At 38.0% G+C, this 25,094-nt stretch overlaps 2 protein-coding genes across 4 annotated transcripts; one reads left to right on the top strand and one right to left on the bottom strand.

Annotated features, from left to right (window-relative positions):
* Positions 1–1,465: 1,465 nt before the first annotated feature.
* CENPN (centromere protein N) lies at positions 1,466–10,731 on the bottom strand. Of its 3 annotated transcripts, none has more exons than XM_077184892.1 (11): positions 10,446–10,731; positions 9,183–9,372; positions 7,994–8,039; positions 7,381–7,437; positions 6,874–6,950; positions 5,659–5,835; positions 4,864–4,965; positions 4,180–4,237; positions 3,678–3,790; positions 2,954–3,077; positions 1,466–2,634 (listed from the first exon to the last, which is right to left on the bottom strand). In XM_077184892.1, the coding sequence occupies exons 2-11, from the start codon at positions 9,351–9,353 to the stop codon at positions 2,519–2,521; spliced, it is 1,041 nt and encodes a 346-aa protein (XP_077041007.1). In that variant the 5' UTR covers positions 9,354–9,372; positions 10,446–10,731; the 3' UTR covers positions 1,466–2,518. The 3 variants fall into 3 exon arrangements, with proteins under 3 accessions (XP_077041007.1, XP_077041003.1, XP_077041006.1); XM_077184888.1 differs by lacking the exon at positions 10,446–10,731 and adding an exon at positions 9,943–10,088; XM_077184891.1 differs by lacking the exon at positions 10,446–10,731 and adding an exon at positions 9,947–10,088.
* CMC2 (C-X9-C motif containing 2) lies at positions 10,164–24,835 on the top strand. The gene is made up of 4 exons (XM_054640599.2): positions 10,164–10,269; positions 16,374–16,510; positions 20,614–20,685; positions 22,594–24,835. The coding sequence occupies exons 2-4, from the start codon at positions 16,430–16,432 to the stop codon at positions 22,666–22,668; spliced, it is 228 nt and encodes a 75-aa protein (XP_054496574.1). The 5' UTR covers positions 10,164–10,269; positions 16,374–16,429; the 3' UTR covers positions 22,669–24,835.
* Positions 24,836–25,094: the final 259 nt, after the last annotated feature.

Here is a 25,094-nt window from a genome sequence, read left to right as displayed (position 1 = left end):
GCTGCTGAATATTCATGAGGCACGTGGCGCGGCCCCGCCCCCGGCCGTCAGCGCCCCGCGGCGGCGGCTGCGAGCGGTGCGGCTGGGCCCGAGCCCGTGCGCGCTCCCGCGGCACAAAGCGCGCACACGGCGCACCGGGACACGCGGGGCAAACGGTGAGGGGCAGCCTGGGCACGGCCCCCGGCCCGGTGCACACAGCTCAGGTGGCTCCGCTGCACGGCCCAGGGGCTGCAGTGCTTGTGCTGCACCGGGAAGCGGAGAGGAGGCACCGATTTCTCCGCTGGTCAGGGCCGGGACACGAGGGAACGGCCGAAGCTCCGGCGGGAGGGTGGGGCTGGGGATTAGGAAAAGTTCTTCATCCAGAGCACGGTCATCAGAACAGAGTGCCCGGGGCAGTCACAGCTGACACAGCTCCACGAGCATCTGGAGAACACTCTCAGTCACACGGTGGGACTGTTGGGGTGTCCTGTCAGGGCCAGGAGCTGGACTTGAGAAGCCTTGTCGGTCCCTTGCCAACTCAGCATATTCTATGATTTCCGTATATTGGAATCACCAACACAACACACAGAGCTTTTTCTCCTATAGCTGGTCAAGTTAAGGGTAAAGATGCACACCAGTCTTTGGGTAAGAGCTATACCATAGGTGTAGCCCCAGGATGTGTGTTCCTCCTGCAGCCCCTGTGCCCTCAGCTGCAGGCATTCTGCTGCTTGGGGTTAGCACAGAATAGTTTGGGTTGAAAGGGACCTTTAAACATCATCTAGTCCGACCCCAAACTTCCAAACTGCTGGAAGAGACCAACTGGAATGGGGAAGACAAGATTGGTCTCCATGTTCCCCCTTTCTCCTCACCTCCTCCATGAGGACGCCTGCTCAGCAAGAAGGAACCCCAGAGCTGCAAATGTTTCCTGACAAATTAATAAATACACACCTCCTTGCCTGGAAATGCTGTGTAGTTCCTGGAATATCCCTGCTTACAGGAAATTAGAGATAAAACATCTTTGAAAATCAGAGATACTGAAAAGGGGATGGAGGCTGCCTTTCCCAGAAACAAGAGGGAGGAGGCCAGGTACTCACAGTGTTCTAGAGCATTTGGGAACTTTACCTGTATGGTAAATCACTACCCTCTCAGGCATTTAGGTTATTTTGGAGAGCATTATGAAGAACAAGTGGCACAGAGTGAAATATATGCTGGAATCTTAATGGATCTGAATCCTGGAGGTATGGTGGAATATGTTAAGAGCCAGCTCTTAATGTCTATCACACCAAACTTGGAATTCTTCCACAATCCTAACATTATGTTAAGTACTTTGTCAAATCAACATTTAAATCACACAGGTGGAATTCCCAAAATCCATACCACTAGCAGATAGTCCTAAACCTATTTTCATGTGTGAGTTATAGAGATGCTGAAAACCAAACCAAAAATCTGTATATAAGTAATGTTTTCAAGTCAGGCCAAACAAACCTTCATGAGATGACTTAATTTACACATTTATTTACAGTCTAAAACAAAAAACATGCCCATACAACCTCTGGAAATATGGCTGCTTCTGTACACTGAGATATTGAAAGTATATGGGAATTCTACATTCCCCAAGTACACACAAAACAATTCAGATAACAGAATTAAAAGTAAAAACTTGTACATTTTAAATGAATCTCCAGATCAAATCAATCTCAAAAAACAAAGCAGGAACTATCTCTATAATTGCCAATGTTTAGCAGGTCTAAAGAATTTCATTGCAAAGCTGTTTGCATTAGTGACTGTTGCCATCTCAATTCCATAAACTTTGTTCCCAAGCAAAAATCCAGTGGCAGTGGGCAAGGATTTGAGAAGGATCAACCACTGAGATATTCTAAAAGATTTAACTTCCTCAAAAGAAAATATTGCCTCTTCCATTGTATTCTTCTGAGACAAAATTTTCTAAGACATTAATAGCAACAGGCAGATTTTCTTAGTGGCTGTTGCCCTTGGTGAGAAAGACTTTGGAAGCTGAATTAATGAATCCCTCCTAAAGCTGGATGGAAGCTTCATTCCCAAAGTCCATTCTCCCCCATGCCCTGAAATAGTCTTAGAAGACAATTTTTCTACTTAGATAAAAACATGCCTGAGCTGCAGGCAGGGAGCCCCAGCCATTTGAAAGGGACTGTTTCCATGTCACAAACAGGGCAGGTGCTCTGTCCAAAATATGAAAGGCCACCTGGAATATTGTAGCCATCTACAGCTATTATTGTGTCTTTATTAACTTCACAAATACTATTAAAATACAGTTAAGAGCAGTCATCACATGTAAATTTAAAATAACTATCATCTCTGTTTAAACTTTGCAACTAGCTTTTATTAGTTAAGGCTAACTTCTGTTAAAGACAGCTGTGGAAAAATAATTCAAGCAGAGCCATAATATGGAAAAAACTTTAGGGTATTAAGAAAGAATAAGTTATTTTTTAAAACCTTATGATGATTTAGATTAATTCCAGTGATAAATGAGTTGCATATTTCTCTATTAATCAATTTTAAATTAAGGGCTTACAAAACTTTCTGGATATAAACCTTTTTTTTCTCTAATTTTAAAATAATTCCTAGCTTTATGTGGTATGCATGTAAGGAGTGGTGAGAGTGGTGCATCAGCCATACCTGGGGAGAGAGAGAGACACAGATAATTGCAGCTGTACTCAACCACTACTTACCTTTAATAACTGTTAATAAAACTCAAACACAAAACAAAACCACTAAAACTAAAACCACAGCTTGAGTATCCATACACAAACCAGTAATTTTAAGAATAAATTGTTTAGAGATAAGTTTTTAAAGTGGTAACATTTTTATTCTACGTTTCTCTTTCTAAACCAATTCTGAAGTTGCTCCTTTATATGAGATACAAGCAGAATGGAAAATGACAAAAATATTTAAAACTCTGGAATTTCCATCCATTTTACAGAGTTGGAACACTTACCTGCTGGTGCCAAGAATTTCAGTGATTCTAAAAGATGTGGACTAGAAAACTTGACCAAACATCTGAATGGCTCTTTTTTATCCAAAACATCCATTTTAGGATCACTTTTAAACATCGTCTCAAGCTGTTAACACAAAATTTAACCAGTGAGTACAAGCAATAAATATATTTATATGTTATTACATATTACATTTGAACATTTAATAAGGCTGTTTCTAATTTGTAATGATAACATGATTCCAGCTGGAGGAATGTTGTAGTAAAATCTGAGGGTGCCACCATGTGGCAGAGTTTTCTGAAAGCAAGAGGCAGCTTGTTCAGCAATACTGTAAAACATTAAGTATTTCTTAGAATTTTCAGTTTATCTGTTCATGCAATAAAACCTGTGCATCATTGAGGAGTCAATTATGGTGTCATTCATAGCATAAGTTTTGTATGTACTTAACCCTTATTTCTCATGCTCCAACACATTGCTGGTCTAAGTCTACTTTTGTTACAAAAACAGGGCAAAATGCTGAGTTCACAGGGCTGAAAGACTGAAACACGATCTAAAACTCTGATCAAATTTCAACCTGTTTCTTACAGAGACTTTTAACTGATTTATTTTAAAATGTCCTCCCTAAAGTTTAAAAAACTCCATAGTATTTCTTAAGTTTGAAATTTAATCTAACTACTGCTACATTAAAATTAGAAAACCCCAAATAAAATTGGTTGCTTTTCCTACCCTGTATTGTGCAAATTCGAGTTTTGGCTGGGGACCACTACCAAAAACTTCCTGGTTCAGTCTGTGGATTCTTTCTTTCTCACTTCTGTTTTCTTCAACTATCCTTATATCTGCTGCAGGGGAAGAGAGTAGGGAAAAGAAAACAAAGACAATGTTGTCAGCTGCTGCAATCCTGTTTTTCTGATCAGATTATTCCAATGAAAATTTGTAAATAATAGTTTTAATGAATTCATTGCACTCTTTTTTTGGATAAGGTAGCTGTCTCTATCATTTATATTTTCAGTTCTTACCAAGAGAAAAACACAAGCTAATGTGAGATACTGGGCATTGAGTGGATTTGGTTTCCATGTCCAGTACCACTCATGGGAAATACTGACCTCTCCCAGTGCCAGCCAGTATAAAGGCACCAGGGATGGATAACATAATGGACATTTCCTTTTATCAATCTCACAAGCTAGCAGGAATGACATTTAAACTGCCTTTACATTTCAATTATACATACCATTTTCTGGTTCTACATTCCCTCCTTGCAGAGGTTTTGGAGGGCAAGTTTGGAAGTTCTAAATAGAGAGAGAGAGAGGAAAAATTATTATTATTATTATTATTATTATTATTATTATTATTATTATTATTATTATTATTATTATTATTATTATTATTATTATTATTATTTTAGAACCTCTAGCTGAAAAGAACTTTAATATATTTCCTTTTATTTCTCATTCTGGAAGCATGATCTTCCAAATTTTGACCATTACTAGAAGTCTGGAAGCCAACCTCATTTTGAAACAAAAAGCCTGTCTTAGGATATTTGTGAACATTTCCCTATTTACAAGTTTTGCATGGATGAGCAGACTAAGCACCCATTCCAACAGCCTTCAATTCATGGCTCTAGGAAGCCTAATGAAAGGATGCTAAAAAAGCTTAGGACTGAATTGTTCATGTGATTTTTAATCTGAGTTTAGCCATCAGGAATTACAATAATAAAGAGTATATGGGATACCAAATGATTACATCCCCACTGCAATGTTACCTTCATGAAAGGCTGTCCACCTCAGTAGTTCAATATTATTTTAACTTGATGGTCTCTTGGAAAAGGTGAATTTTCCCCCTTGCTAAGGGGTGAGAACTAGGCCTGAAACAAAAAGCAAGACTTATCTTAGGATTTACTTGTGAAGTGGCTCACCTGGCTATATCTTTTAAACACAATATCTTTAAGGGAGTTTAAAGAATGACTTCGAAGCTCCATGTCACGGATGTCATGGTAATTGGAAGCAACAATCAGGGCCTTTAAATAAAAATTAAAATTGTTTTAACATCAGACTTCATCATCACTGTGTTTATAATATCTAAAAAACATATAGCATCTCTAGACATTGTGATGTTTTTGTTCCAAGGTAAGCAACTGCCCTTTAATAAGGATTTTCATATCTGAAAAAACATTGCAGAGATTGTTACACAGCTGAGGTTAATATTTAAAAGCATTCACAGTACTAACAAGCTAAGTCCCATAGTCTTATCAGTTGAAAAATAAACAAACAGAATCATAAGATCTTTGAATTACTACTACAGAAATTTGAGGAAATTTCTAAATAGAGGAAAAAATACTACCAAAGCTGATCATCACAAGTACACAGAAATGATTCCCTGATGAGCTCATATGCTTAGTTCTTGAAGTTAACAGTGTTGATCTAATATTCTTCCACTTCTGAGACAATTTAATGGAATACTGCCCAAGAGTTAGTTAAGAAATTAAATTCAGGAGCAGTAAGAATCCCAACAAACTGAATTTATTCACAATGCACCAATCCAAAGATTTGGGTTTTGCCTCATTTTTATCATGAGCTAAGGAGAAAAAAAAAAAAAAGGAGTTTAGCAAATTCTGTTAAGTGAGGTGTCTTTACCAATCCTCTTAAAAGCTAACCCAATTATATCTCTACATGACTGAGGGGAAGCCAGCCTGAGCAGTTTTAATCTGTACCTGACACAGCAGAGGCAAGGTGCTCTTCAGCACTGAGGAAGAAATGAAGACATAGGGAGTCTGTGAATGGTACACAACATAGCTGGGCTTGTACTGGTTTGGTTTCTTGTGTGGTGTTCCCCAGGCAACTCGGATCCAGATTGCATTGTCCTCATACTCCTTAAAGGTGATGGTGACCTGACAGAAATAGGAAAGTTTTGATTTACCAACACATTTGGGTATCCATAAACATCTTCTTATCTCTTAACACCTCTGTTCACAAGAGCCAAGTATAATTTAGTACCACTGCTTGAATAAGAAAAACACTAAATGGCATAAGGATTGTATTTAAATAAAATTTCCACAGAAAAACAACCTCACAAATGGGATAAAAAGAAGAATTACCTTTCAAATTCTAATATTGTTTTTCTTCCTGTCAATATACATTTTTTTCTGAAGGTTGAAAATAGAAAATTGCTTGTTACAAAAGCACTGATCTCTCTTTTGGGAAAACAACACAAAGATGTCTGTTTAGAAGGAGGGCTAGTGGCAATAATTCCAATATATCAATTTTTGGAGAAACTAAACTTTTGATCAACTTGTCATTTTAGACCTGAATTTAAGATTTAACACTGCTCAAGAATACACAGTCAAAAGTCTAAATATTCCCTTTTCTATTCTTGTTGATTTGCTCCTTGTTTACTTCTTTTTACCTTGACTCAAGTAGGTTGACTTAAAAAAAAAACCTGAACAACAAAACCCCCCAAATATTGCAAAACTTTACTCTAAGAGTGATGTGAACTGCAGCTGATTGGCTGTGAGTGTGATTTGGATTTGTTGCCTCTCCTGTTGTGAGTGGGAGCCCACTGGGTGTCATGGAGTGACAAAGGTGATCAGCCAGAGGCATTTTCTATTCCCTTGCCAAATGAAGCTGGTGAGCTGAAGCAACTAAAGGCTCCTGCAAACTGGGCAAAGATTTGATAAAAACCACCAACATGCTGCCTTTCTTGAAGCTAGTCACATTTTAACACAAACCTGCATTTTCTTTCCTTCCAGCACAATTGTTAAGTCGCTAAATCAGATATGCAATACATTTTTCCTATTTCACATGCAGTTCCTATCATTCCTAAATGAATAATTCCATTTAATTCTTGACTCAAACTGTGAGGAACAGTTATAAAAACAACATATTGACCCCAGAGCCATGAAGCAAATTTAGAATGGATTTATTCTTACATTTTTCAAGGCTGACCGAAGTCTTCTTTTAAACTTTTTTTTGAAATCTGTTATATCAAAATATTCCAATTCTTCTCCTGTTACATGAGACAAAAAAACCCAACCAGAAATAAGATTTGTGTTTGCAAGTAGTTTAGAGATGTTTTTAGTTTTGCTGAAACAAAATTAAGCAGGAAAAAATAAAGTTGCATAACCTTAAACAAAAAGCTGTATTTTAATTCTGACTCATATTATTGTTATGCAGAGAAAAGATTAATATTTAAATAGTAATTTCTAATGTATAATAATTGCTTGAGAAGTTAATGGAAAGTATTCTAAAAACATTAAATGTAATCTCCATTGAAAAATACATACTAGGCTGCAGTAAAATATTAAAAATCTCTCTACAGAAAATATCCAAATGAAGCTACATGAAAATGTAGGACAGTGGTTAAAATGTAGGATATGAGGCAGCACAGCACTAAGTTGCTGAGAATTGTGGGATTACAGCAAGGAAAGACATTTTACCTGATTTTTTCATCTGGTAAACACTCCACATTCTTTTGTTTTGGTAGATGTGGTTGTCTAGGAAAAATAGGAATTGCTCAATAACATAATGTATTATCAAACAGGAATTAAAGGAACAAAGAATTTTACAATACTTTTATAGACAGGTTACTTTAAAAATATGACTTCTGATAATGCAATATAATGTATTAACATTCTTAAACTACCACTCATAGCAATCATAAAAGCAAAAATAGATTTTTGTTAATTAAAGAGATGTAAAGTTCTTTTCTAATTTGTTGAGTGGTTAATAAAGGGCATCCCTGGGGTTCAATGTTTAAGGGAGATTTTACCTAAACTGCTCAAGGTAAGACATGTAGACTGTTAGAAAAAAACCTTGAGATTTAAACTGTTGTCTAAACAAGTTGTGAATTGATATTGGAGTTGGAGTTATAGACTTTTGTTGATCTTGAGCTTTTTGTAAAAGAGGCCACATCCAATAAGATTCATCTAAAATGTGATGTGATGTGCTTACCTCAAATGCATCTGCACCCCACAAGGGTCATCTCTATTTAATTAAGGGTATTACCAACTTAGAAAAAACAAATGTAATTTTAATTCACTTTTTACTTACAAATTATGTCTAGAACTGCTGCTTGCTTTATGTCTGCAGAATTTTCCTAGAAAGAACAAGAGTGCATGATGAACTACAGGTCCAGAAAGCCAGATGACACTGTTTATCAAGTGAAAAACAATCTCAGTATTGGTAGTTTAAAGGACATTACACTGAAGCCCACAGCACACACACTCCCTTCAAAGGCACCACACCTGGTCCCAAATTGTGAGAAATCAATAATGAAAGCTATTTCAGCAAGGTTGAAATGTTCCTCTCCAGAGGCAGCAAGAGGAATGTAATCCTTACAGTGTGATGAACAAGCAATTAGAAAGAAAATTAATGGATATTTATGACAATGCAACAGTGACTGGTAGGAAAACTGTCAGGAGTTTTAACCTACTAAAAGTGTCAGGAGTTTTAACCTACTGGCTATTGATTATTTATGCTCTACAGCATGAAAGGATTTTTAAGAAACTGCATGACACAATTTGTCACAGATACAAGTATTTCAGAAAAAACTGCTATTTTAAAATATTGCATTTGCCATTTTATGAGAATAACTTAAGAGTATTTTTCCTCTTGTTTGATCTACACTCCAAGTAAGCAATTTTTGAGTATGAAATTCAAGGGAATCATACCAAAAGCTATAGAATTCAAGATGTAGCAGTAATAACTGCATTTATCTGGGTAATGATATTAAAGACTTCTGGTACATATAAAGACTCCTGGTACACTAAAATCAGAGTTAGATCATATAATTTTTTTGCTTACAGCATGCTGCATGGAAGTAATTCTGGCCAAGGAAAGTTAAAAAAAATTAAAAGTCTAAAAGATATAAACTAGTGCTACCATTACTCATACTAAATAGCTTTAAATCAGGACTTTGTGATGAGTCTAAATCTCAATCAATGCCTTTATTTTACAATTTAGAAAAACACCCGCTTTTTAAAGGTTTAACATTTTATCTACCATATGTAACTTAGAGCTAAAACCATGTATTTGCATACTTAGTATAGGGCTGTTCTACACTCCTATAGATCAGACAAAACCAATGGTGTTACAAGCTCACCTTTACATGTTCCAAACTACAAAGTTCCATTTGAGGCTGTGTTGTGGCAAAAGATTAATGTTTCAGTTTCTGTTCATGATGCTTCTCATGCATCCTATATGTCAATGACATTTTTTGAAGGAGAGCATTTAGCTTTACCTCACAGAGTTGAACAACTTCTTGAGAAATGTTGTCCTTTATCTGGTGGAAATTCAGAGTCTGCAGCTGTGCCTCAGAGAGAAAGCCCCATTTCTGCAGCATCATCTTGATTTCATCCCTTGGGATTTTTAGCACAGTTCTTCGGATGTATTCAGCCACAGTTTCATCCATGATGGAACCACCTGGAAAGCTGAAAGGTTAAAGAAAGTAAGACCAAGCCACAGGCAGGCTCAGGGAACTTGCGGCCTTCAAAGTTGTAGAGAGCTGCACCTTGGCACAACTGGCTGACATTGATGGCAGTCCTAAGGGCGTCATACTACAGACTTAGGCAGTGGCAAGTTAAAATACATACAATAACTTACACAGACACTGAACTATAGAATATCCTGAGTTGGAAAGTATGCAGAAGGATCGAAGTCTAACTCCCAGCCCTGTGCAGGACACCCCAGGAATTCCACCAGGAGCCTAAGCGGTTCGTCCAAACACTTCTTGAGCTGTCAAGTTTGGCGCTGTGACCACTGCCCTGGGGAGCCTGTGCCAGTGCCACCTCCCCACTGGATGAAAAACCTTTTCCTGATATCCAGTCTAAACCTCTAAGACAGCTTCATGTCATTCCTGTCACTGGTGGTCAGAGATCACTGCCTGCCCCTCTCCTCCCCTCAGGAGAAAGTCGGTACATTGCCGCGAGTTCCCCCCTCAGTCTCCCGCTCTTCAAGCTGAACAAACCAAGTCTCGTCACGCGCTTAGAAGTGTCCCTTACCGACCGAGGCCTGGTGCGAGCAGAGGGCTGCTGTTGCTGCTGCTGTCTGTCCGGTCCGATGAGTGTCCGGGGCCCTCGGACAGCGGCCACGGGCGCGCAGAACCCGTAACGAACCGAGCGGACCGGATCTGCCTCGGCCCGGCCGCCTCACGCCGCTCCCGCGCCCACCTTTCGAACCGACCAATCAGACCCCGCGCCGTGCCCCGTCCATCCAATCACAGGGCTCCCCGCCCGCAGCCCCGCCCCGCTGCGGCGCCGGCGCGCTCTGCGCTCGGAGGCGGCTTCCGGCCGGGGCCGGCCGATTCTCTGCGTCCGCCCCGCACTGGGGTGAGTGAGGGGCGGCCTTGGGCAGGGCCAGCGGGAAAGGGAAAAATCCAGGGAAAAGAGGGTGTAAAGGGAAACCCCCCCCCCCCCTCCTGCCGTATTCTGTTCCAACCGCCTGGCTTTGGGGGGGTGCCGTGCCGAGCCGAGTTCGGGTCCGCCTTCCGGGACCCTCCGCTCACCGCGTAACGTCCTCCAGAGCTCTCGGAGGGCTTTGGAAGGGCAGCTCTGAGGGCGATCTGGGGTCTCTCCGCTGTGGCTGCCGTAAACTGCTTCTCCTCTGTCTGTCTGTCTGTGTGTGTCTGTGTGTCCCGTCGCTTCCTTGAGGCCTCCCGGGAGCAGTGAGGAGCTGCGGAGCTGCTTCCGTGGGACCCCCTGCATTAAGGTGGTTACAGCAGCTGCCAGCCCCTCACAGCCCATGGCAGAAGCCGAGCACTGTTTACTTTCTGCGAGTGCTGCCTGCCTTTGGTCACGGGATCGGTTTGCTAGACGGGTCAGAGCCTGTCATTTCCGACATGGAAATGGATCCTCTTGCTCCCTTTCTCTCTGAAGGGGAAAAGCTGTTTTACAGTAAGCTGCAAGATTTTGACAGATTCATAGAATTCTTCTTTGGGAAATTAATAAAATGGAGATGAGATGGAATGAAGCTTGGTCTGGTGGATGCAGCTGAGATACGAGAGCAGCTGGCAAAACAGGAATTTGGTGACAGCACCTTGTCCTTATGTAATTGTAGAGTGAGTTGGGTTGGAAGGGACCTCAAAGATGATCTTGTTACAACCCCCTGCCACAGGCAGGGACACCTTCCACTGGACAGTGCTTTGTTTTATGCTGTCTGGATCTTGTCATTCTTAACTGCATATTCTGCAATAATTTGTGCCAAAACTCTGCTGATGTTTCTTGTATGAATACGACCTTAAATAATTGCCAGGAAGTGAAAATAACTTCTTGTGCTTTACTCAATCACCTATTCAACCTTAAATAAAATTGTAGAAATTAGTATTCAAGTTGGTGTTCCACCTGCTCTGTTCCTTAGGATTAACACCTTCTTAATTTATTTTGCTAAGTATGAAATCAGGTATGGTGTAGTTTCATCAGGTACTAAAAGTAGGTGAGTTCATTCTGCTGCTGTGAGGGAGGTTGAATTGTGGGCAGAAAACAGTCACATAAAAATAAAATCAATATGAATCTTATTTATCAGCATTAAAAAAATATTATTTTTTAGGTTCAGGGAAAGTAAATGCATTCTACATAATTAAAAAGATCTCAAAGTAGACATAACTGGCCCCTTTTCTGTTTCCTTTCTAGTCTTCATAGATATGTTTGTAAATTATTTTCCCTCATTTTAATAAGTAATGTTGAAAAACCAGTGCATGGTTTTAGAGACTGAAATTCAAGAGGTCATGAGTAACTTCTGTAAGATTTAGCTAAGCTTGGTTTATTTAAGTGGATTTTTAAATTTCTTGAAGATGCTGGAAAGTTTGGGGTCATTCTCAATGTGCCTAATCATAATCTAAAGGACAGCAGCATAGAGTGACACTTGAATATCCTGGTCTGGAGGATGTTAATGGTATTACTGAAAGGTAGAAACAAAGTGCTGAGTTTTGAGTTCCCTTGGGTTTTGAAATGGTGTGTGTCAACTGTGATTTCTCATTTCACCAATCTCTGAGTATTCAGAGCTTTTGTCAAAATTCTCTGTGTAGGAATGCAAGATTTCTGCTGAAGTGTCACGAATGATACCCTGAGGTAAACACCAGCCTGTTAGTTGTGGAGCTGAATTTTATATGCTAAAAATCTTAGAGAAAACATGATTTGAGTAAACAAAAAATCGTTGAGATTGTAAATATTTTTTTGCCAAACAGAATAATACTGCGTAACCGAGAACGCGAAACTCCAAATGGTTTGTATTAATCAAGTTAGACATGAGATTAACTGCAGAAAGAAATGTTAAACGTGGAGAGTGGAGTGGAGGGTTTGTTCCCGTCCCTGCTGTGCTTTGCACGCTGCTGCTGCCGCCCTGTGGTTGTTGTTGGAGCGCTGGCTGCAAATGTTTGTGTTCTGCGTTCCTGGTCAAGAGCATCATTAGCAACGTAGGTGCTCAGGCGTCATTTTTCATCATCAGGGTTGCTGAACAAGGATTTGCATTTTGGTTTAAGAGGTCGTTTTTCTGAAGAGTGTGAGAATTTATGTGGTTTGGGTTTTTTTTTACCGATGATCTTAGAAAGTTGAAAAAAATGTGATTTGTGTTCTTTTCAAATGGAAAAATAGTAAAAGTCGGTTTAAAAAATAGTCTTCTAACATGTTTTAATTAAATATACAAAAAGCATCTTATTGAAACAATTGCCTAGATCTAAACCTTCCCTTCACTGTTGCCCCTCAAGCATGGAAAGATTCAGCACTGGGCTGAGCAGCAAAACTAAAGGAACCTAATTCAGTTTTCCTGCTGCATCAGGGAACTGGTCAGTTCATATTTATGGGAGTTTCTGAGAAAAGAAAGGAACTTCCCTGGATTCCTGACATGCTGACCTCATAGTTGATTTTGGGAAGAAGTGGGAATGTACTGAACCCTTTATTTCTCCACACAGGAAGTGTGAGGAAGTCAGGAGGAGAAATTGGCATGTGGAGAGAAATGAGCATTTTATCCTAAATTTTGGTGTCAAACATGAAATGCCCACAGTGTTTTTTCCTCCTTTTTTGGGTCAGCCTTTGGTTTCTGCCTCCTTCCTGGGTGTCTGCAGTTTTATTTGAATTCTGTAGTACATGTAGGTTCCTTTTGCAATTAATAGGAAATATTTAATGTATTGAACACATGTATAGATCAATTTTCAGATTAGGGATGAGTATGACATCTCGATAATTTATTGTTGATTGCTTTTAGAAAATTTGAGATGCTCAGTCTCCCAAGATTGCTTACAAGGAATGATCTCATTATTTTTCTAAACAGAAATTCTAGTATTGGAAGTTCAGTATCATTATCAGAGAATTTTCAGCTTTTAGGCTTTTGAAAAAATCTGGTTTATGATGGAAACAATACAGGTAGAATATCCTATATTTTCTGTACTTAAGGAGAAACCAGGCAGGATATGATACTGGAATGAAACAATTTCTTAATTATTTTTTTCCCAGGAGAATAATAAAGATCTAGAAACTGGTTTAGGAAGTTGAAAGATTAATTATCTTCATCCATGTCTTCTATGTTCAGAGACTAATAGTTTATAGAAATGTTTATTTTTAAGGTATTTCAACCAAATTATTGAGATACCTATGTAATGTAATTTTTATCAAGAAGTAAAAAATTGCACTGAATCTCTTATCAAACATATTAAAGGGCAGAACATTTCTGTGCAAAACAGTGAACTATATCAGTGCCATTATGTAAAGAGATAATTTCTTTACTTCTTTCCAAATAGTCACTTCAGATATTAAGATTTGCTTAGCATTTTGCAGTTCTAAAGCAATTCCTGTGTTTTCTAAATATTGTTCTTTTACTTCACTTCCAGTATTTCTTCTACAGAAATTGTGTGTTTACCTTGGCATTCTTTACCCCACATTTCTGTTAGTAGTTTCCTCAGAGCAATTTATATTGCTTATTCACGATTTTTTCCTGTGATTTTTTTGTTCTGTTTTGTTTTCCCAATATTCTTTTATGTATCAATTCCCTTTGAGTTACCTTTATAAAATTCTGTCAATTTGGAGTTAGATTCTGCTAAGATGGCACCTTGCAATTCTTATTTTTCACTAGAATGTTACTAAAAAGAAACTAAGGAAACCAATGTTCTTTCTTCACACAAATTGTTGTTTCTCTTGAAAATCTTTTGTTTGTCAGAGTCATTCCCCTCCAGCAAAAGGATTTCAGCCTTCCCTGCTCATTTATAGACCACTGTCTAATCTGACATTTCTGAACACCAGTTTAATACTGAGCACTGGGAACAGTGCTCTGACCTAACTTCAGAAGTGCTTAAAGCCTCCAGGGAAGCTCAGAAAGATGTTTTGTTACTTAGTCCAGCACATCCTGCAAGAACTGAGTGCTAGAACTTGAAACATTCTAATATGGGATGTTATTTGAAAATTTCAGGAGTACTGGTCTGTGAACTGGTTTAGACCTTTGTTTTGTGGCATCTGTTCCACGAGAGGGGCCATTGGAAAATCCCTTGGAGTTCTAAGAAGGCTTTTCACTAAAATAGTCCACCAGCACCTCTGGTGGTGGCACTGGTGGTTTTCATCCACTGTCTGAGGATACTTTTGCCAACAATGGCAGTGATTACTGTTCTTGGTTTAGAAATAATGACTCTTCCCTTGAAATGCTCCATTTGACTTGCTGGCCTGTGTTGATGTGCATTCCCAGTTTCATTAGGACACTGCTTTGGCTTTCTCCTGACACTGCCAGCTCAGATGACAGTTTTAGGAGGCACAGGCAGAGCTGAATGATGAAGAGCTTTAATAATCATCTGGGTTCCCACATGTTAAAGTAACACACAGCCATTGAGCTGGTCACCCTCTCAGGGGAATGCTCACTCCAGAGCTATCCAAAAACCTCTACTGATAAATTTAAAACATAGTGACTGTGTGTCGCATGCTATTAAAAGCTGGTGGCAATAACACAGAAGGGTTCTAAATCACTTCACTGTTACAGTCGTGCTCCTGCTGTCCTATTTCTAAAGGTTCATTTGTTAATTTGTTGGAAAGAATGCTTAAGCAACTTGTACAGTTTCCAACAACTTCTGTGCTAAGAGTAAGTGTAGTGTAATGTTAGACTTCCAGATAGCATGGGGAAGGTTTTTGGAAGAAATCACTACAACACTATGTGGAACATACTCTCATGGTTCTCAAGTGGCTTTTAAATGTTTGGATTTTTAAAATTCAGTTTGCTTGTGGGATCTAACTCTTGTTAAGCTGAACACATAATGGGAAGTACTGAATATATGAGTGTACATATATATATATTTTAAGCTGAACATATTCCTTGAGCATTCTAGGAATAGCAGTGGAGATTAGAACTGTCAGCCCTGCAGCTGAATTTTGGGATTTTGCAATAGCAAAATCTGACCATTGGCTACTTGTATTTGTCCAATCTGTCTAGCAGGAGTGTTAAGACAGTGATGGCTGCTTACTGCAAGTGGTAGTGATGTTTGTCTGGTGTATTGCAGCTGGACAGGTGATCCCTTTGGGAGAAGGGGAAGTGACAAAATACTTAGCAAACAAACAAACATCTCTCCAAGTCAGTGGCAGTATGGGCCATAAAAATAAAATTTTACCAAGATGAGCCCATTTGTCCTGGTATGAACTGGACTTTTCTCCTCCCCTTCGTGATGATCTTCCTGAACAAAGATGTCGTCTTCCTTCAGCCACTGTCATATGATGCTTTCAATCCATTTCAACTAAAGAACTTGCTCCCTCCCCACAGAACCCTGCAGGAAAGGGTGTCCCCCTTTAATGTTTCAGGGAGTAAACATGAGGGAAACCTAAATGCTTCCTTCCACTGTGTGATGGAGTGGGGGATTCATGGAGGAGAGCAATCCCATTGCTTTTAAAGGAGCACGGTGAAAAAGCAAGAGGCAACAACATGGAGTTGCAAGAAGGGACATTTCAATTCTTAGTGATTAAAAAACAACATCAGTACTGTGTTGATGAAGTGATTAAGTATTGGTTTTTAAAGCATCACCAGTGTCTGGATTAGGATTTTTTAAAAGTGTGTAGATAGCTAAAAAAAGATGCCAGTTCTCAGAGTGCTTTGTGCTTCCTGTTGTAATCTTTGTAAAAGGTAGAAAGAAAATCACATACACTTAACTTTTTAAAGTAAGAAAACAGAAAATTGAAGTAGGAAGGTGAAAAGATAATCTGGAGTTCAAGAAAGATTAATGCTGCTAGAGAGTCCCTGAAAATTAAAATCTTAGTTTTGTGTTTGTGATAGCCAAGATTATAAACTTCTAGCTGACTGTTAACATTTGGGTTGTGTAGAAGATCAGACATGTGCTGGGTTTAATGACTGTAACCATTTAATATAAATTATATGATTAACTGCATTTTGATCTCAAATATTGATAAAATAACACAGTGATAATATCTTAGGTGTTAAATCAGACTTGCTAGTGACACTATTTTAATGTTGGCAGGTGGAAATTTTCTCAGATTCCTGTCCCTGTGCTACTAAAATCATCCCTAACTAAAGATGCATCCAGACCTGTCTCCTCATCTGCACACTGAAGAGTGTAACCTAATTATCAGTCTGCTCAAGAAGTGTCACAAGGAGGTAAGAAGTGTTGAGCAGAGAAAAGAGTGGGTGGGTTGGGGAAATGAGTGTCAGATAAATTAGTGGTGATATTATATGATCATGGAGAGAAAACCCTCCTCTAGGCAGAACAGCCATGAAATACAGCTGGTGTGTTTTCACTCTCTCATGACTGGATGTAAAATCATGCCAGTGATTTATTTAGGAAATACAACATACCTTAAAGTTTTCTGTGCTACAGCTAAACACTTAGGGACCTGTTTTAAGAACTGGAATAACTTCTGTATCTCTTAGTACTGTGAACCCCTTAAAAAACTGATAATAAAATCAGCTTCAAATGCCCTCTTTTTGTATGCTCACAACATTTCCATCTTCCAGCTGTCCCTGGGGCAGATGCTTCAGTGTGGTTAGAAGCAGATGTGTTGATGTTGGGGATCCCAACAGCCACATGCCTGATGTTCAGTGCTTGGAGAGCTAATTGGGAATTTCTCCTTGACTTCCATCTTCTTATTAGGCACCCACTCAAGGATGTGAAATGCTGCGTTGTCTTCAGGCTTCTCCAGGCTCTTTATTGCTTCAAGATTATGGAGTCCTCATCTCACTTGTTTAAAAGCCTTTTTATAAATTTGCTTTGTCCACATCTCCCAGATGTAGAAGATTTGGCCTCTGCATTGAAAGCTTTCTGCAGCATCCTTGCAATGTTGTTAATCATTTTCCCAGTACATTCTAAATAGATGTTCTGCAGAGATAATCTCACGGTATTAGTGCATAAAAAAGTTAAATTTCGTTGTTTTTACTGAGATAGAAATATGTTTAAATATTCACTATGAGTGTGAAAGCTCTTGATTTACACCAGTACATGCAATCTACAATATTTTCACCTCCATGGTTAGTTGTGACGTTGATACTTTTTTCTAATGCAGTTGGATTCTAAGACCATACAAGGGTTAGCTTTATTGTTTTGAAGAGAATTGTAAATTTTTCTTTTCAAAAGCCATTGCAGGATGAGAAGCAAGGCTGATAATTCACAAAATGTGAGAGAAGACATTTTATCTGAAAGATGGGTAACAACACTTTTGCAAGATTTTAATATAGCTAAAGTAACATATTAAAAAACATTTTCAGCACCACACTTTGTTATGATTTTTAAATTACAGCAGTGAAGAGAGCAGAGTTTTAATACTAAAATTCATTTGCAGGGAGTATATTGTTCTGGTTTTCTTCAGCAACATGTAATTTGTTTTGTTGGCACTTGGAGTGCAGTATCTTGAAAGATCAGCACACTGCAGTCTGTTGATACCATCTCATAGGTGGCACTTCCCATTCCACTGCTCCTGCACAAAACATCCCCAAGCTTTAAGACTAAAAGTTGAATTGAATGTAGGAATTACGCTTTTCTTCTGAGTTCAGAAATTTTAATTTGCCTAAAAAATGCTTTAGGTAGTTTGAGAGACTGTAGAAACTTTTTTCCTTTCATTTTTTAGTTGATTTTTTTTTGCAACAACTTTAATGTTATAATGTAGGTAAATGTTCTGTAGCTAGAATTTAGTGAGAAGCCTGCATGTACATTAACTACTGTGGTATCAAAAGGATTGCCAGATGACCCTCAGTTAGGAGAACAGGCAGCATGTAAGCAATATAAAGTGAAACTGTTGTAATTACTTTTTCATAATTGTGAAAACAAATCCAATTAGGAAAGGAAATACATTCAGATTTGTCCTGCATACCTAGGGGGGCTTTCTGTGCTTTGACGAGGAATGCAGCAGTATTGATTTACTGCTTGCAAGTAGTGAATGGTTGGCTGGCTTTTTGTTTGTGTTTTGGGGTTTTATTTTAAATGAATGTGAAGATAGAAGTATCATGGACTTGTGTGATGTAGCTTATTAGACTGCCTTGAAACTGGAGCTAAAGGGTGCACTTGAACTCCTTGGCAGCAAGTGATTCAAAGGAATCTGTTGTCAATCTGCCTTATGAAGGCACTGGGAGCAGCAATAAGAGTCATGCACAGAATTATATTCTCTTGCCTTTGTTTGAAGTTGATCTTTGCATGAAGAGGAATTACTTTTGTCAGTCTTGTGCTCAGCTGGGAGAGGATGTTTGTGCTGGCAGTTTCAGAACAGAAAGGGTGAGGATGACTTTTTCACACTCAGTGGAAAGGGAGCAATACTTTTTCATTTGAAATTCAATGGGAATGTACTGAAATATTCTTTCTAAATTGAACTCACTGAAATCTGAAGTCAGTGATAGTAAGGAGTTACTGGTGACTACTTGCTGTTTTCTTAAAATGCCAAAATGTCCTAAGACCCTTAATCTGCAATTTAAATTGCCATTCCTGAGAGATGAAAAGCATTATTTTTTAATTGGGTGTCCATTTTCAGAACAGTCAATTTGATTTACTTTATCCCTAATCCAGAACCTGCCCTGTATATCAAGTTTTGTATCAAGCAAAGAGAGGTTAATGGGATTCCTATTTGATGTCACTTCTTTTTTTAATAACTCCCCTCTGGTGCCAAGCATGTGCTATAAATAGACGAATTTTTATAGGTAGCAGCTCAAAGAAATGTGTATTGTCTTGCATTTGTATCACTGTAATAGGTGTAATAGCTATTTTTGAGAAACTGATTCTTTGTTTCCCTTATAATCTCAGTCAAGAAGTTGACATTTTAGGAATCTGGCTGAATAAACATAGATTAAACCCACTGTATGCACTAGTCAGAGTGGAGTTAGCTTGAAATGTGAGTGTTCACCTTGAAATTGAACATGCAGGTATGCAAGTAGAATACAAAATTTAATCTGTATTACCTGGAATGAAAATGTTGTAAAAGCAAGATTGGTGTGCAGTAAAGTGACAACTTGTTCCATGCAACTGCTTCAGTCATCTGATGCCCTTTATAAATCACAGAGGTATAAACAAGCTAATTATAGCACTGCTGTAGTAAAGTGTTTGTCATAAACTTTATTAACCCACTCCTACTTCACTTGTGTTCTATTGGGTGAGATCTTGTTCATAGTTTGAATCCTTAATGGTGTTCATGGGTGACTTGTATGAATCCATCCAGCTGCTGGTCAGCTGTGGAAATGCACACAGGATTTCCTCTGAAATGTGGAAGGGACTTCATTTGTATCTATTTTGTTCTTCTTGGGTTTTTTTGTTTAAATTCATGAGTTGTTTGTTAAGATTGGCTGAGTTGTCTCCTTTCATTGTGTAGCTACAAATATCTACTAAAAGCCCCCTCCTTCAGGTCTTCTAAATCACTTGGATGCTCTGCTGCCAGGTTGTGCCCTGAGATTCTGTAACATGGCACAAGCATGGCCCTGAAAAGGCAGTCCTTGTACAGCCATGCATTCTGAGAGTGCTTTAATGCCCAGGAAAATGGAATTGCTCGAGCCTTCATGAGGACAAGGCCTGCAGTTCTTTAGAAAATAAGGAACACTTAAATGTGCTTAAGGCCCACAATTGAGCTGTGCCCTAAAGATGGTAAATGCATCTTATTTATTAACCTCAAGATTCAGAGAGATTTTTTTATACTGGTTCTGATGTTCCAGTCAATTGAGTCTGGTGCCTGCATCTTCTGGACCAACAGCACATTCTTCATGCAGCTGGGATAATGGAGCAGTGAGTCCTTTGCCTCTCTAGGTCACAAAGAAATATTGAAAACTAATGCAGGGAGGACATTGCCTCTGTATCACAACCTGGAGTTCAGAATAGTTCTTGTTTGTATGTTATTTAAACTAACAACATTCTTTGTATGTTATTAATTATTGTAATTAAATATTGTTTGTATGTTATTTAAACTAGTGTGAGTGAGAGTTGTGAGACTGACTTCCAGATCAATAAAATGTATGTTCTGCATTTAAACAATAGTTTCAGCTTAGGTGTCCTCCTTTGGTTATGCAAGGTGAGTGCCTTCAACTCTCAGCCAGGCAGGGGTGGCTCAAGTGAACTTCAGGAGTAGCTTGAACTTCTGCCTGCTTGGGAAAAAAGTTACCAAACAGCACTTTTCACAAGAAAGGGAGAGGAAAAGACCAGGATATGTTGAAAAATGCAAATGAATTTAAATAAATATAGAGCTTCAGAGGAAGAAACCTTTGAATTGTAATTTTTTTTCTCCTTAACTCATCAGCACAATGTTTTGAAGTTTTTTGGCCACTGCAATGATATTGACCGTGAGATGAGGAAGTGCTTAAAGAAAGAGGTAAGCAATAAATTATAAATATTGTGAGTTAAATGCTTAATAAAAAATGGGAGAGAACTAGAGTTGTTTTTTACCAAGTAGTATGAATCAATGATGTAAGCATGTTCTGCTGTGGGCACTTGAGACCAAATCCAAACTTTTAAAAATAAATTTGTCAAATAAAATCTGGCATTAACAAATGGCATGGTGTATTTTTGATATACAAAAATAGGCAAACACATTTTAATGAAACAAATACTGCAGATAGGAACTGACACTTCACAGATTGCTTCTGATTTTTTCCTTAATTTTTTTTAGTAGTGATATTTGCGCAGAATTTAATATAAAGCAGTAATGGTCACTTCTGCATAAATAACACTTAAAGCTGAAGTGAGTTACACTGACTGAAACTACTTAATGAGTTGCTGAGCTAAGCCCTAAATAAAAATATCTGCAGATATGAAGGAATGAAGACAGAGTTTAGGTGGATTAACTGTTTTAATAGGAACATTTTCAGTAGAGTGCTCTTTATATTTATGGTAGTTGTACCTACATGACAGAACATCTAAATGAACGTTTCATGCACCTTTTAACTGTACTTTCTAATTTTTACATACATTTCACCATACTAAAAAGTTTCTTTCCACATAATCTCATTATTCTTATTTTTTCTTCCACTGAAGCCTTTACATTAAAGGAGTTCTTGATGATTATATTTATCTGCCTTCTTAAAATGTGCTTATATTGATATGCCATTACTAGGAAGCCCCTGAAAGGTTGTTCACCAATATTGAATAGGTAAAGATGTAGTTTTTAAAGATCCATTGTTCTCATTCTACATAAAAACATGGATGGGTTATTGAAAAATTAAATATTGGCAAGGGAAAAAGTTAAGCATTCTGTAAATGTTAAGTAATGTTTTGGGTCATTATTTCAGTTATAGACCAATCAGTATAATGGATGAAAAACTGCAAATCCTTTTCAAAATAAATTTCTTTAGTAGTTTATTACATTATATAAAGAATTGAACATTTGTGGCTTACTTGGGTTTTATTCTTGATACCAATTATTAAAATACTGAACAAATATATGCTCTAACCTAAGGACAAAAATAATTTTCTTCTCATGAAATACATATCAAATGATGCATTGATTTTTAATTTTTCATTTATTTGAGCCATGAAAATGTTTCCTTTTTGTTTGCCATGAAAGAAAGGCTCTTCAAGATTCTGCTAGTGCAGGGGGGTACTTGAAGGCCTGATGATCTTACACATGTGTCTTACCTGTGAAGGCTTTCTCCATTGCATTTTACACTGGACTCCTGCCTCTGTTGTGGTTCTTGTTTAAACCATTAAAAATCCCCATATGCCTTACCCTCATTCAGTCCAAATTTGTCTTTGTTCCTTTCATCTTGGTATCCTGCTTTATCTGTGCTTGTAGTTAATGACCAAGATCAAAAATAGACCAAGCCTGTGATGACAAATTAATTTTTCAGAAGGCAGATACACATTAATCAGTATCTTGCAAAAGGAAAAGAGCCTGACCTGTGCTCTAGAATAGCGCCAGTGCAACTTTTTTTTCCTAGTTCATGTGTGAAGTGTAGCTGTGTACGTTAGATCACTGTATAATTAAGTTCCTCCTTAAGATTAACTGAATATTCATTATTAGAATGTTCTAATGCTCTTCAGCTTAATAACCTCAAACTTATAAACCTGTATTTTAATAGAATAAATGTTAATTTCAAAGTACAAATGTTAATTTCACAAAAAAATGAACCTATATCTAGATATTAACAAGAGCTGTATTTCTAACACATCAGCCAAATGTATTGTTTCTGTTCCTGGGTAAAAAATGCTTCTACAGTTTTAAATTTGACATATGTGTTTAATGATAACAGCTGATCTATTAATTTCCTTCTCTGTCTTCCAGTATGAAGAAAACAGGCGCAGGAACCGGGAGAAGCGACAGAGGATAATAAATGCCCAGAGAGCCGCAGAGAAGTGAGCGCTGCTGGGGCTGGACAGCTGCAGCTCCACAGGGATTTCACTTGTCCAGTCTGTGGTTTTTGAGATGGTGACAAAATAAATGCATCTAATACATATTCATTCTCAGCAAGGCAAACTGTGTGAAAAAACATACATCACTCACAACCTAACTTAATTTTCGACCTCTAAAAGAAAACTACGGTGGCAAATCTTGGTTCTGGCACTTTTATGATTGTTAGTAATGAGGAGTTGGTGTGTGTGAGGTACTATGTGTTCAGCTGTGTTCCCCACTTTGTACTGAGTGGCATTTATCTCCTTGTGTTTAGCAGTTTCTCTTTCATATCATAGATTTTGTAGGGACTTTTTCATTGCGAAACACTGAATTACTTTTTCCATCACTTTTTGTAGTGTTGTGATAACAGTTCTTAAATGGATTAGGAAAGAGAAATTTTAAACAGATGTGGCTTGAAATTGGGCATTTCCTATCAAGGAATAATTGGAGTTCTAGTATTTTTATTGGAGCTAAAAGGATGAAGCTACTGTCTTCAGCTGAGAAGATTACAAGTCCTCCCTGCCAACCATATGTACAGTGTAGACTGTTGTAAGACAATTTGTTCATCATACCCAAAACAAGCGGCTTTAGAAATTCAGAATGGAACATTTCCAGGCATTTACAAAGCTTCCCCTTGATTTTTGTTGAGTACAATCAATGTGTGCTGAGTGATTTTTGAAGAGGAGTGCTACCAAAAATATAAGCTGAAGTTCTTCCACTTTCTCTGGTACAAAAGTAAAGTCACATTATGACAATTGAGGTTGAAGCACAGCTGACACTGAAGTGAAGAAAAGTGTAACTTTCTCAGGCAAGTCAATATGCATTGTGTGACCAGGTTGCCTTGTTAGCCTATGAAAGGTGTTTATTTTCCATCAAACTGCTGAAAACCCACAACAAGTCTCAGAATTCAGAAGATTTGATATCAAAACATACACTGGTTTGTCCACTGATGGAGCTGCTTCTCTGTGTGTCTTCTGGATTCGCCTTACTTTTAAATAATGCCTCTGTTCTGCCTAGCAGCAAAAGACTTTTTTAAAATATAAATTTTGTTGAGCCAAATATACAAAGTATCCAGAAAACTTTTGGAGAAAAGGTGCCTATTCTGCAGTGAATTACATGGTTTGATGTAAAAACCATTGTTGATACTCAATCCTGAAATTGGTACATGCCCCTATTTTTGGAAGAAAACGGTATTTTGTGAGCTCCTTTGAAGGGTGAATTAGATAGAATAATTTTAGTTATTTTTCAATACCTGGATGGACCGAATTAAATCAGTAAAATTAAACCACAAATGTTTTCAGTGAAAGCTCCAAGCAAAGCTGAAGCAATTGTTTGTGCATCTTGACATGCTGTTTGTTTCTTAGAACAAGTAAATGATGCACTGTTTGAATCAGTATGTGAATGCTTGGAAGTGGTGCAGCCATTATTGGTACTTTTCAGAGTATTTTGAAAGAGTACTTTATAGTGAACTCCCCTATCTGGCAACTCTGCATCCATGGTACTTCTTCCATTTGAGATGACACAGCCTACTTCAGGCAAGCTCTTAAATAGGATTTGTAGCCTTTAAGTAAATAAATAAATTGAGAATTGTTCTGGAGATTAGGTTGAGAAGCTGATATCTGAGTGCAGAAGCATTGAAGCTTTTGTTTCTTAAATCAGCTTCTGTGAGTCCCAATCTTTCACAAAGCAACAAAATAAGAAACCAAGAGCCACTTAACACAGCTCATTAGTCAGAATCATGTTTGCAAAGATCAATGTGCTTAGTGAATGAAAGACCAAATGGCACACAAATTCCTATTGATACTTTTAACTACATTCATTTATAAATCTATTTTACAGATCAGCTTTGTTTAAATAGTGAAAGTGTGATCATGGTCTTCCTTCTGTTTCTCTTTGCTAATTGCCCACTAGTGTGATATGAGAGTGCCCATTGATTCCTGTGGGGTTTGTTCCTTTTGTTTGACAGAGAGTTCATGTTGCTAATTTGATCTTGAAGCTGAAAAACACTGGTGTAAAAATACTGATGATGTATCTGACAGAGAAAGGGGTAAGGGTGAAATAGTAAATGTGGGTTTTTTCCTTCTTTCCTAAAGCGAGCTTGGGTGAAATAAACTTTTTCTCTATAGACTTTGAAGACAGTTTATTGCAATGTCATTTGTGTATAGGAACATTTTGCCCATTGTTCTTTCTGACAGATTGTATTTGAGAGAGAAGAGAAATTTCATGGAATTTGTGTTGAATTGCATGTGAGAAGCTCATGTGTGTTTCATGTTGGAAAGTGAAGAAGGGGGAAACAATGGAGAAATGGCAGCTCTGGCCATAACGGTGAGGATTTTCCATATTGAAGTGCCATAAAAGTCTAGGCTACATGGACAGGAGGAGGACAGAGCAAA

This window comes from Agelaius phoeniceus, chromosome 12, assembly GCF_051311805.1.
Source record: "Agelaius phoeniceus isolate bAgePho1 chromosome 12, bAgePho1.hap1, whole genome shotgun sequence".
NCBI classification, from domain to species: Eukaryota; Metazoa; Chordata; class Aves; order Passeriformes; family Icteridae; genus Agelaius; species Agelaius phoeniceus.
Note: the sequence above shows the minus strand (reverse complement) of the source record. Positions and strands in the feature narration are given on the sequence as shown.

What these genes read in the sequence shown, in the direction of transcription:
- CENPN (XM_077184892.1), bottom strand. Translation starts at nt 9,353, where the DNA reads ATGGATGAAACTGTGGCTGAATACATCCGAAGAACTGTGCTAAAAATC. An exon ending in TTCGGTCAGCCTTGAAAAAT is followed by an intron (nt 5,836 to 6,873) that starts GTAAGAATAAAT and finishes TATTTCTGTCAG; the next exon opens with GTCACCATCACCTTTAAGGA. An exon ending in GAAATTCTTGGCACCAGCAG is followed by an intron (nt 2,635 to 2,953) that starts GTAAGTGTTCCA and finishes CTCTCTCCCCAG; the next exon opens with GTATGGCTGATGCACCACTC.
- CMC2 (XM_054640599.2), top strand. Translation starts at nt 16,430, where the DNA reads ATGCATCCAGACCTGTCTCCTCATCTGCACACTGAAGAGTGTAACCTA. An exon ending in TCAAGAAGTGTCACAAGGAG is followed by an intron (nt 16,511 to 20,613) that starts GTAAGAAGTGTT and finishes TTAACTCATCAG; the next exon opens with CACAATGTTTTGAAGTTTTT. An exon ending in GGAAGTGCTTAAAGAAAGAG is followed by an intron (nt 20,686 to 22,593) that starts GTAAGCAATAAA and finishes TCTGTCTTCCAG; the next exon opens with TATGAAGAAAACAGGCGCAG.